Here is a 12,569-nt window from a genome sequence, read left to right as displayed (position 1 = left end):
TAGCAACGAGTCGGGGGATAGCAACAGGTCGGGGGATAGCAATGCGTCGGGGGATAGCAACGGGTCGCGGGATAGTAATGCGTCGGAGGATAGCAACAGGTCGGGGGATAGCAACAGGTCTGGGGATAACATTGGGTTGGGGGATGGCATTGGGTTGGGGGATAGCATTGGGTTGGGGGATGGCAGGGCCCGAACTGGCACTGAGAAGCGCAACATTCAGGACCTTGTTTCTCTCAGACAGTTCGTTGTTAATTTTGATGTGTTCCATTATCTGTGACTTGTACTCTATTTCCTTAGCCTGGTAAGCTGCCTGAATTGTCATTAAGTCCAATTGCTGCACGTTCAGTGTCTTGAATTTAGCCTCCACGGTCGCAGCATTTTGGATGTGTTCAGCTGTTGCTCTCGACAGCTGATTTTTACTCTCTGTGAGCGCCTCAGAGAGTTCTTTATTGTTTTTGGTGAGATCCATGATCACTTTTCTTAAATAGGTCTTCTCCAACTGCTCTTTGACGGACCTGCTTTTTTTGTCACAGTCCTGATTACTCTGGAGGTGTTCTTTTACCGTCATTGCGAGTTTCTCAGACTTATCTTCTGTTTCCTTGCACAGAGCAGGGACTTTTCTGTCCATCAATCGTCTGCGTGATTGGAGTATTCGCCGAGGTTTCGTCAGTGGCAGATCTTTTTGCAGTGCCAGCGGTATCGGTAGATCTTGGTCCTGTGGCAGCAATGGAGGTAGATCTTGGTGTTCTTTTACCATTGCTGCGAGTTTCTCAGACTTATTTTCTATTTCTTTGCACAGAGCAGGGACTTTTGTGTCCATCAATCGTCTGCGTGGTTGGAGTATTCGCCGAGGTTCTGGCAGTGGCAGCAATGAAGGTAGAGCTTTGTCCAGTAACAGCGATATTGGTAGATCTTGGTCCAGTTGCTGCGGTAGAACTTGGTTGGGAGGATTAGCAGGCTCTATTCCCTTACGTAAAAACTTGGACATAACTAAAGCCAACATTTTGTTAATAAAACTGGCGGTGTCCTTGTTTTGTGATGAAAAAAAACGGTGTTTGTGAAGAAAAAAACGGTGTTTGTGAAGAAAAAAACGGTGGTTTGTGAAGAAAATTGTGTTTGTTGCCTCTGGGTATATTTATAAACGTTCTCTGGTTGACGCGTGACGTCATCAAATTCTGCCTTTGATGATGACGCTCCACCTCCTGCACGGCCCCAGTGCATGATGGGGGAAACCCGGGGGCAGATTTGTCGATGTGACGTGTCCCTAATTAGCTACGTGTGTTGTTGTTGTTGTTGTTGTTTTTCAAACTAAGACAACCAGTGTTATCAGTGACGTGCGCGGACGTGGTCAACAAGCTACCGACGTTAGCTCCGTTAGCTACACATAGCATTCCACGCAGTAAAGACGGACAAGTTCGCTGTAAAATGCACCACCTAACAAAGAGCGCCCCACGAAGCAGGCGAGTCTGTCGATGCGTGTTCAATATACTAATGACGCCAGTAAACACGTGCCGAAGCGCTCCCGTTGTCACTCTGATGTTTATGTCACGTCGTTATCTGACGTCAAGTCGATCTGAGACCAGTTTACTCTGCAGACCGATGTTTACGACCAGCTCCGCCGCAGCTGTGGGAAACGATCCGCTCAGATCAACCTGTGATGCAACACTGCATCGTTTATGCTTTTTTATATTAAAGACTACGGACATTCATCTCTATCATCATAACGAGGTTCTACTGTAAGCTGTTATATTGAGTAAGTAAACAGAAGCAGTGTTCGGGGTGTACGTGTCGGGGGCTTTTATTGTGAAGGGGAAAAGTGTACGTGTGTGTATATATATATGTATGTATATATATATATATATATATATATGTATGTATTTATATATGTATGTATATATATGTATATATGTGTATATATATATGTATATATATATATATATATGTATATATATGTATATATATATATATGTGTATGTATGTATGTATGTATGTATATGTATATATATATGTGTATATATGTATGTATATATGTATATGTATATATATATATGTATATGTATATATTTATATGTATATATATGTATATGTATATATGTATATATATATATGTGTGTGTATATATATGTGTATATATATATGTGTATATATATGTGTATATATATAAAGAGATCAAAAGTTATGGAGCTTATCGCGAATCTCCAGGCAGTGCTGTAGGTTGTACCACCATGTACACGTGTCCATGAAATCCATTTCAAAACAAGTAAGGACACTTATCAGACATCTTAAGCAAGTCCATGCAATTTAAGGTGGACAGGATTACACAATTGTATGTAGTCACTGTCAAATAACTTACCACAACTTTAATTCTTATGCCAGACGTCTCAATAGGGAACACACTCAGGTTGCGAACCCAGTACAATTGGAACAAATGGTGAATTTTAATAATGTGTCGGAGGATGTTTCTACGTCATCTTGCTCTAACGCTATGGACACTCCAGATACAAGATTTTGGACACTCCTATGGATCTTAATTTTTCAGACGACGCTGCAGCTTCGTTTGTTGCCAGGTCAGCAACGACTGAATGAGTTATTTATTTTGTATGTATTTACTGTATTTTGTGTATAAAATGTTTTTAGAAATTTTTAGAAAACAGATCTGTGAACATCTGTCAAATATTTTAATGATATGAAATTAAATAAATGTCACCTGAATTTTAAATCATTGTTTTTGTGTGTGAGTATTTTAGAGCAATTTTACGACCACGGAGGCTTGCACTGGGGCGTCCTGGAGGCACTGTGTTATAAACACATGCACATTGATCTTCATTCCTATGAACACATATTTAGAAGTAATGTTTAGTAACAGCACTTCCAGCTCACCTTTTTCAGACTGCTCTCACGTGCATATTTCATTAAAGCATATACCCTCGAATGTAACAATGTCTCTTTATATATTTCAGGAGTCCTCAGTAATTGTTGTACAATAAAACATGAATGTCGAAAAATACCCACTTCTGTGATTGAATCAATGATATGTAATATTACTGCAGTGTTTAATAATAAAACAATTAAATTAAGAGATGTAGTAGATTTATTGTTCTTTCTTTATCTCTAGGCGAGGCGTAACATAAACCCCGGAGAAAGACTCACGAGCAACCAATTAATAAACAATCAACTTGCTCAAAGATCGTGATCACACAATATGATCTTGCTGACGTTTAAACTTCCTGGAGAAAGTGTAAGTAAAAGTTTGGAACATGAGCAGAAGTCATGCTGAAACGCGAGTTAAGTGGATGAATTAATTAAAATTCCACGTGCACATTTAAAGAGGTTACTTCTCCAAAACGAAAAAGGCACACGTGTGTGCATAATACAGGGACTTGTGTTTCTCTCAAGTTTTCTGATCGAGGTAAAAACCAGGTCACTCCCACTTTGTGGCGACAGTCGAAAGGCATGCTGGGAAATGTATGAACTTACTGACTAAAGGCAATGGGAGGTTAACCTGGCAAAAAATTACAATTTCTCGCACATGAGATATTGTTGAAGGATTACTTTTTTTTCCGGAGTTATTATTTTGCTCTAAATGAGTGATTTTTCATCATTTTGGAGCGTATTTACTACCCGTAGCCAGTAGCGTGACCACGCCCACCACGGATCCTTACGTTTCTTTTTCCGCCGCCATGACACCTCTCACGACGCTGGCACGAGTCGACGGTTTGCGGGACGGAAGAGAGCTGAAGAAGGAACTGAAGTCGGGTGAGGGTCGTTTTTTTTGGGGCTAAACTCACGTGCACATTGTTTAGGAACATTGCAGCTAATTCGTATCTCACTGTATTTGCGTCGTCAGATACAAACCGTAGCTTCTGGTTGCCGGATGCTAACGTTAGCTGCTAACTTTTATTTTTTAGTCAGTCAAACGTTAGCTTCTAGCAAATTAGCATGCATTTGCTCAACTTTCAGTGCTTTATGGATGTATTAACGTCGGGTGGACTGTCAACACACCTGAATTAAAGTCTCAATAAAGCAGTGTTAGTCATCTTCAGTAGCCGCCGGACTTCACCGAGCAGGTGCACGTTGGTTTGATTCTGTGTAGAGGCCTCTGGGGCCGACTGTCTTTAGCTGCAGTTAGTGGCTGTAAAACGGAGTATTTTTCTCAAAAGAGCTTGTAAGAGACCGTTTTTGTTGGTGCAGCAGGTACATTTTACTGTGAAAAGGGGCTCTGTAGACGGACCATTACAAGTCTTTGTTGGGACGTGTCTTTAACTCTGAGACTAGCTCTGTAGGTTGACCGTTTGACATTGGCCTGAGGCCACGTGCCACGTGCAAGTAGAATTGGGCAGCACAAGCGGATTGGTATGTTCTACTGAGGTGTGTAGACATTGTTCAAGAGGACTCGTTGCTTTTCTTGTCAGTCTGCACGTCCCCATATTTGTTTCTGCCATAATTACTAATAGTAATAATAATGACTAGAGCCAAAGGGTTCAGACTCCATAACTAGTCTGGCTATAAGCTACCTGGAGGTTGTGTCCTGTAGTGCAGTGACTATGTAGGCAACGTGGCTTCCACATTAGTGGTTCACGAAAACATTTATATGAGAATATATAACCGAGGAGGAACTGATTTCTAACTTAAATGGGACCGTTTCTGTTCTAATTTATTCACCTTCATTTAAACCCACTATAGTTCACCGTTTCATTGCTCCTCCTGATTATATTGGCCTCTGTCCTCATTGACAGTGGCCTTACGCCCCCTAGTGGTGGAAGGTTAAACATAACAAACAAAATGGCTCTTGCACTCATTATACATTTAAGAGGGACTGTTTCTGTTCTAATTTTACTTTCACACTCCTCCTCGTTAGTATAGTGGACAGTATCTCCGCCTGTCACGCGGAAGACCGGGGTTCGATTCCCCGACGGGGAGTAACTTTACTTATTTTTTGCCATATTGTCACTACGTTTGAATGCAGTTTTGTGGTTTTTGATGATGCTTTTTGTACATTTAATGAGAATAAAGGAAATAATCACAAATCCAGGACTAGATAAAGCTAAGGATGTATGAGAGGCTTAGAAAGGGCCGTAATAGTTGCATTTTAGGGAGTTCTTTTTAGAGGAAAGAATAGTGGAAAAATGCAAAATAATAAATGTGTGACTGGTAGGGAACAGGGAGCCGGCTCCAGATACAACAGCGTCTGGGCCGGATCCATTAGTGACCCCCGTATCTAGAGCAAAAAAACATGAATTTTTTATTTTTGTTCAAACCAACTGCTGCTAGCTTTCCTTCTCCGGTATTGAGGAAATTACTCATGAATTTTTCAAGCCTCGTAAACCTGATTTAGGGAATGATGGCGAACTTTACTGCAGTGAGTCAAGTCCCTGAACGCACCTCTCCACACAGTTTCCGTAGTGTAGTGGTTATCACGTTCGCCTCACACGCGAAAGGTCCCCGGTTCGAGACCGGGCGGAAACATTATTTCCCTTTTCACACAAGTCAAGATATAAAAATAGTGCAAACCATATAAAATATAAATCTTAACGATGTCTTAACTGACAGATTGAAATAAAATTAGATTTATGATTATTTAATTCACTTCCTAATTGTACAAATAACATCATCGTTAACAAAACTACATTCAAATACAGTGAAATTAAGATAACATTTTCTTTTTTTAAAGGTACTTCCCGTCGGGGAATCGAACCCCCGGTCTTCCGCGATGGGGCAACCAAGGTCACGCTCTTGTTGTCCACAGGTTGCAACAACATTCACGTAACACAAGAGTTTCATGACACTTTTTATCAGACGTGAGGCCGGCGTTTAAAAAGCCCACTAGCTCTTCTCACTCTTGACATTTGTTGTTCCAGCGGTGATCCTGCACAGCCTTCGTCCCCTTCCTCCTCTTCCTTACCCAACAAGTAATTAACAAAATGGCTCTTACACGCCTAAAAACATATATATAGTTTTGCTTACTGGGTAATTGACCATCCTATTGTCCTTTTGTCACACATGCAGATGTGGAATAAATCTGCTGTCGCCACAAAGCCTGAGCAGCTCCCTGAGATTCCTTTAGCCCGGAGACGTCTCACAGAGGGGACACGAGCTTCAGTGGAGACGATGGACTCTGACGACACCGCTGTGATGCAACAAAGTCCTGCTGCAAGTAGGAGAGACGAGGGAAGTCTGGCTTGTTTAGTCCACATGACTTCTTTTTTAAAGAGCGCCTACACATGTGAGCCAATTGTTTAGCTCAGACTGGGTCACATGACGTTTCAGACTCCTCCTCGTTAGTATAGTGGACAGTATCTCCGCCTGTCACGCGGAAGACCGGGGTTCGATTCCCCGACGGGGAGTAACTTTACTACTACTTTGACGTATTTTTACTACGTTTGAATGCAGTTTTGTGGTTTTTGATGGTGCTTTTTGTACATTTAATGAGAATAAAGGAAATAATCATAAATCCAGGACTAGATAAAGCTAAGGATGTATGAGAGGCTTAGAAAGGGCCGTAATAGTTGCATTTTAGGGAGTTCTTTTTAGAGGAAAGAATAGTGGAAAAATGCAAAATAATAATAAATGTGTGACTGGTAGGGAACAGGGAGCCAGCTCCAGATACAACAGCGTCTGGGCCGGATCCATTAGTGACCCCCGTATCTAGAGCAAAAAAACATTAATTTTTATTTTTGTTCAAACCAACTGCTGCTAGCTTTCCTTCTCCGGTATTGAGGAAATTACTCAAGATGAATTTTTCAAGCCTCGTAAACCTGATTTAGGGAGTGATGGCCAACTTTACTGCAGTGACTCAAGTCCCTGAACGCACCTCTCCACACAGTTTCCGTAGTGTAGTGGTTATCACGTTCGCCTAACACGCGAAAGGTCCCCGGTTCGAGACCGGGCGGAAACATTATTTCCCTTTTCACACAAGTCAAGATATAAAAATAGTGCAAATTATATAAAATATAAATCTAACGCCGTCTTAACTGACAGTTTGAATTAAAATTAGATTTATGATTATTTAATTCACTCATCAAAATGTACAAATAACATCATCGTTAACAAAACTACATTCAAATACAGTGAAATGAAGATGGAAAATAAAAGAAAGGTACTTCCCGTCGGGGAATCGAAACCCGGTCAACCAAGGTAAAGATGTCACGCTCTTGTTGTCCAAAGGTTGCAACAACATTCACGTAACACAAGAGCTTTATGACACTTTATCAGACATGAGGCCGGCGTTTATAAAGCCCACTAGCTCCTCTCACTCTGGACATTTGTTGTTCTTCCAGCTGACCTCCTGTACAGCCGACCTCCTCTTCCTCTTCTTTTTACCAAACAGCTGACATGGCGCTAAGTGGTCAAACCGCCGTGGTGACCGGAGCGGCGATGGGGATCGGGAAAGCCATCACGGAGATACTCCTGCAAAACGGTGCCAGGGTAATGTTTAAGTGTGTGTGTGTGTGTGTATGTGGTGGGGTGGGGGGGGGACAGTGGTGTATAAAGTACCCAAAAACCATACATGAGTAAAAGTATAGATGCATTACTGGAAAATGATTCCAGTGAAAGTCACCTATTTTTACTTTAGTAAAAGTCTTAAAGTATCTGACAATTACTGTATAATTACAAAAGTAATTTTCTGATTAATAAATGTACTTAAGTATTGGGAAAGTACAAGTAAATGCTGTTAATAAAAAAGCATAGTGTCAGAATTTGAGAATTATTATGAAGTTTATTCTTTTTTGCTGTGGCCTGTACCACGTAGAGCTAGTGATCGTTAGCCTAACATGCACCGCGTAGAGCTAGTGAACGTTAGCCTAACATGCACCACGTAGAGCTTGTGAACGTTAGCCTAACATGCACCACGTAGAGCTAGTGATCGTTAGCCTAACATGCACCGCGTAGAGCTAGTGAACGTTAGCCTAACATGCACCACGTAGAGCTTGTGAACGTTAGCCTAACATGCACCGCGTAGAGCTAGTGAACGTTAGCCTAACATGCACCGCGTAGAGCTAGTGAACGTTAGCCTAACATGCACCACGTAGAGCTTGTGAACGTTAGCCTAACATGCACCACGTAGAGCTTGTGAACGTTAGCCTAACATGCACCACGTAGAGCTTGTGAACGTTAGCCTAACATGCACCACGTAGAGCTAGTGAACGTTAGCCCTGACATGCACTACGTAGAGCTAGTGAACGTTAGCCTAACATGCACCACGTAGAGCTTGTGAACGTTAGCCTAACATGCACCACGTAGAGCTAGTGAACGTTAGCCTAACATGCACCACGTAGAGCTTGTGAACGTTAGCCCTGACATGCACTACGTAGAGCTAGTGAACGTTAGCCCTAACATGCACTACGTAGAGCTAGTGAACGTTAGCACTAACATGCACTACGTAGAGCTAGTGAACGTTAGCCCTAACATGCACCACGTAGAGCTAGTGAACGTTAGCCCTGACATGCACCACGTATAGCTTGTGAACGTTAGCCTAACATGCACCACGTATAGCTTGTGAACGTTAGCCTAACATGCATCATGTATAGCTAGTGATCGTTAGCCCTAACATGCACCACGTAGAGCTAGTGATCGTTAGCCCTAACATGCACCACGTAGAGCTAGTGAACGTTAGACCTAACATGCACCACGTAGAGCTAGTGAACGTTAGACCTAACATGCACCACGTAGAGCTAGTGAACGTTAGCCTAACATGCACCACGTAGAGCTTGTGAACGTTAGCCCTGACATGCACTACGTAGAGCTAGTGAACGTTAGCCCTAACATGCACTACGTAGAGCTAGTGAACGTTAGCCCTAACATGCACTACGTAGAGCTAGTGAACGTTAGCCTAACATGCACCACGTAGAGCTAGTGAATGTTAGCCTAACATGCACCACGTAGAGCTAGTGAACGTTAGCCTAACATGCACCACGTAGAGCTAGTGAACGTTAGCCCTAACGTGCACCACGTAGAGCTAGTGAACGTTCGCCTAACATGCACCACGTGTAAATAAAAAGGCAAATGTTCAGTGTTGCAAATGTATCTCTGGAAAGCGTCCAAAAATTGTGTCTCTCTGGTGCTCCACCTGTGCAGGTCGCCCTGCTGGATGTGAATGAATCTGCAGGCCAGACTTTGAAGGAAGCCCTCGACAAGCAGCACGGAGCACATAGGACCCTGTTCCTCCGCTGTAGCATTGAATCAGAGGAGCAAACCAAAGGTGATGCTCGAGGACTCATTTACAGACAACGCCATTGTTAACCACGCACTGTTTTATTATTGTTTACACCTGTTGGAGGTCAACTTGGGCGGCCGAGTTTAAAGTCAACAGCCGTGTGTTCTTCATCTGCTCTCAAGCTGCCTTTCAGAAAACGGTGGATACCTTCGGCAGCATAGACATCCTGTGCAACAACGCCGGCATCCTGAACGAGGCGGAGTGGGAGAAATGTGTCGACATAAACCTGGTGAGACATTACAGCCTCGCCTCATCCAGGTCGGACGACGTAGTACAACCTCCAACACAAGGAAAAACTCTTCAGTTATTATCATCCGCCTACAGGTGGCGGTTATACGGCTAACCTATATGGCCCTGGAGCACATGAACAAGTTGACAGGAGGTCGGGGTGGGGTCATCGTCAACACTGCATCCTTTGCAGGTATACGACCCACAATGCATTGTAATACGCAGTACTTTGTATCTCCCAAGCAGTAAGAGTATTTCAGTTTTTTTTTTGGTGCAATTTCTTTTAATTTGTACACTTGTTTATAAGACTACAAGAAATTAAATATACAAATATTCATATGAATATGAATTCAAAGCTGGCGGCGCTCTGTTCCGCTATGACGTGCACATATAGGCTTGAAGGGAAATTACTGCATGAAAACAATACGAATAAAAAGGTGTCGTCTGCAGGTCTCGGCCCCCTACCGAGCTGCCCAGTCTACACGGCCACGAAGCACGCCGTGGTCGGCTTCACTCGGGCCATGGCGGTGAGGACGGCTTTCGGTCAACGGCTTGACTTTTTCATCCTTTTTATTGATCGCATTATACGTTTGTGTGTGTGTGCTTGTGTGTGTGTGTTTGTTGTTTATCAGGCTGCCTCGACTGCCTTGGGCTACGGCATTCGGTTCAACGCCGTTTGCCCGATTTACGTCCAAACCGACCTCTTCGCCAACATTTACGACAGAATGGGACAATTTTCCCAGCTGGCTGCCCAGACCCGAAAATCTGTGGACAAAGGGGTGTTAAAGTGAGTTGAGCATATTTATGGATTGCATTTTTTTGCAATGTTGTTAATATAATTAAAAAAATGTTATGCAACCAAATTTAAAAAAAAAAGTAAAACCAACACGAAAGCTGCATTTCTTCTCCTGACCACCAAGGGGCGACTCCTTTGGTTGTATAGAAGTCTATGCTTAATATGTTAAAGCTGCATTCTCTCTACTGACCACCAGGGGTCGACTCCTCTGGTTGTATAGAAGTCTATGCTTAATGTGTTAAAGCTGCATTCTCTCTCCTGACCACCAGGGGGTGACTCCTCTGGTTGTCTATGTTTCAAATAATAATAAAAAATTTAAAAACTCACTCTCTCACACAAATCATATTTTTAAATATGCACCGCGGTTTTTTAAAAATCCATTTTATTACCGCCGTGCTTTGTGTTTCAGTGTGTCCGAGGTGGCCGAGGGCCTCCTGGAGCTGGTGACCGACGAGACGAAGAGCGGAGAGGCGCTCATCCTGAAAGGCGACGGGAAGACGTACATGACGTTCCCCACATTCAGCTAGCAGCTCGGTCTCTGGTCCAGGTGACCAGGACGGAGAGAACATCATTTAAATTCATGTCATCTGTTCAATTACCTGATTATCTGGCAACATGTATGGAAATTGTTCATGAAATCTATAAACTTCCATTGAGCTCTAGTTACTAACTAATGTCTTATGTGACCAGTTTATGATCAATAAAGATTAAAGTACACGGCAATGTATGAAGTATTTATAATTCGCACCACCTTGACCAAGTTCTACATAAAAGTACTGCTCATGTATTAGTACATCTATAAGTAAACTGACAGAAAGATTAGATTAGAACAGATTAGAACAAACAACATAATTATGAATTAACGTATTTATTAAAAAATACAATTGCATGATGTGATGTTTGACTTTGAAGCAAAATAACATTTTATTTTGAAGGAACTGATCATTTTACGAAGGCTCAACAGTGACCCCCCCCTAGTGGTCATTACGTGCAAATATATTCTGTATATCTTTCAGTCGAACTTGTGCACATTTAAACGCAGTCGTCGTCACAATTCAGCGTTAATTAAACTAACAAAATGATGTAATCGTCGTCGTCTGCTTAACTTCAAAAGAACCGAACTTCATTGCTTCGATCCGGTGAAGCTTCTTCTAGACGAACGAGGCAAAACGCACGTATTCCTTTCTCTTCGCGGAAACCAGGAAGGCCTCTCCGTTCTTCGTCTCATCCGTCACCATCTCCAGAACGGCCGCCGCTACGTCAGCCAGGCTGAAATAATACATTTAAATATTAAAATCATAGTTTAGGATACAAAGTTGCAAAGACGAATCGAGTGCAACGTATTTTGGTGGATGTTCTGCTTCCGGCTTCTTAAATGTGAATATTTTCGTCTCTTGACTTATTTATTATTAATCTGGAAAAAATAAATCGTCAAGATTAATAGAAAATGAAAATATTCATATTTCTCAAAAGTTAATTGAATGAGAACAATTAATTAGTCTCTCATTCACATGTGGATATTTTCTTATATACGATTAATAATTAAAAACACTTATAACATGAGGGATCGCAAAAGGGGTCTAAAAATTATAGATTTGTTGTTGTTGTTGTTGCAGTTAGAAAGATTTTAATGGAGCGAGTTGTGTCGATTTCGCCTTCAACCGAACGAAGACTCACTCCACGATTCCGAAATGCTCGACCAGCTGCTGCGTGGCGTCGGTCAGGTGGGAGAACCGGCCCGAGTTGGAAATAATGGAGGAGAAGAGGTCCGTTCGGACGAAGCCGGGGCAGAGGGTGTTGAACCGAACACCGTAACCTGACGCCGTGGACGCGGCCTGGGGGAAAACACACACACACACACACACACACACACACACACACACAGCTTCAGAGGCTCGTCACTCTTTAAATCTTCTGTGGAAGAAAGAAAACCAGCGTCCTCACCGCCATGGCCCGAGTGAAGCCGACCACGGCGTGCTTCGTGGCCGTGTAGACCGGGCAGCTCGGTAGGGGGCCGAGACCTGCGGGATGCGGGTCGGGTCAGTCGACATCGTGGGCTTTTCTTTTGCCAAATTCCGAGGATTTAAGTAACAATAATAATAGTAAAGAGTTCTCGAAACGTGGCGCAGGTGGAGGTGAAGTGTTTTTTTAAAAGAAAAATCTAAGCAACCGTCGCGCGTGCAATGCATTGTGGGTGATTTTGATTAATTTTTTTACCTGCCAAGGATGCCGTATTGATGATGACCCCTCCGCGACCTCCGCTCAACTTGCTCATGTGCTCCAGCGCCGTGTAACTCCCCCTGATGACTCCCATCTGACACACACACACAC

The 12,569-nt window shown here is 42.7% G+C and overlaps 2 protein-coding genes and 4 non-coding genes across 6 annotated transcripts in view; 5 read left to right on the top strand and 1 right to left on the bottom strand.

Annotated features, from left to right (window-relative positions):
• The first annotated feature begins 3,687 nt into the window (after positions 1–3,687).
• Positions 3,688–10,917, top strand: LOC117743226 (15-hydroxyprostaglandin dehydrogenase [NAD(+)]-like). Its single transcript, XM_034551056.1, has 8 exons — positions 3,688–3,756; positions 7,278–7,425; positions 9,076–9,199; positions 9,337–9,443; positions 9,539–9,635; positions 9,893–9,969; positions 10,075–10,229; positions 10,648–10,917. The coding sequence occupies exons 2-8, from the start codon at positions 7,333–7,335 to the stop codon at positions 10,763–10,765; spliced, it is 771 nt and encodes a 256-aa protein (XP_034406947.1). The 5' UTR covers positions 3,688–3,756; positions 7,278–7,332; the 3' UTR covers positions 10,766–10,917.
• Positions 4,849–4,920, top strand: trnad-guc. Its single transcript has one exon. It is a non-coding gene; the product is annotated as a tRNA-Asp (tRNA).
• trnav-cac lies at positions 5,394–5,466 on the top strand. The gene has a single exon. It is a non-coding gene; the product is annotated as a tRNA-Val (tRNA).
• On the top strand, positions 6,273–6,344 carry trnad-guc. Its single transcript has one exon. It is a non-coding gene; the product is annotated as a tRNA-Asp (tRNA).
• trnav-aac lies at positions 6,823–6,895 on the top strand. Its single transcript has one exon. It is a non-coding gene; the product is annotated as a tRNA-Val (tRNA).
• A 174-nt stretch (positions 10,918–11,091) lies between the features above and the next one.
• Positions 11,092–12,569, bottom strand: part of LOC117743225 (15-hydroxyprostaglandin dehydrogenase [NAD(+)]-like) — a 3,804-nt gene continuing 2,326 nt past the window's right edge. Inside the window, exons 4-7 of the mRNA XM_034551055.1 lie at positions 12,456–12,552; positions 12,183–12,259; positions 11,916–12,073; positions 11,092–11,507 (exon numbers count right to left, since the gene is read on the bottom strand). Coding sequence (XP_034406946.1) covers positions 11,390–11,507; positions 11,916–12,073; positions 12,183–12,259; positions 12,456–12,552 — 450 coding nt within the window. The 3' untranslated portion in view covers positions 11,092–11,389. The remainder of the gene's footprint in view (positions 11,508–11,915; positions 12,074–12,182; positions 12,260–12,455; positions 12,553–12,569) is intronic.

Source organism: Cyclopterus lumpus, chromosome 14 (assembly GCF_009769545.1).
Source record: "Cyclopterus lumpus isolate fCycLum1 chromosome 14, fCycLum1.pri, whole genome shotgun sequence".
Lineage (NCBI taxonomy): Eukaryota > Metazoa > Chordata > Actinopteri > Perciformes > Cyclopteridae > Cyclopterus > Cyclopterus lumpus.
This window is presented reverse-complemented; position numbering and strand designations above follow the sequence as displayed.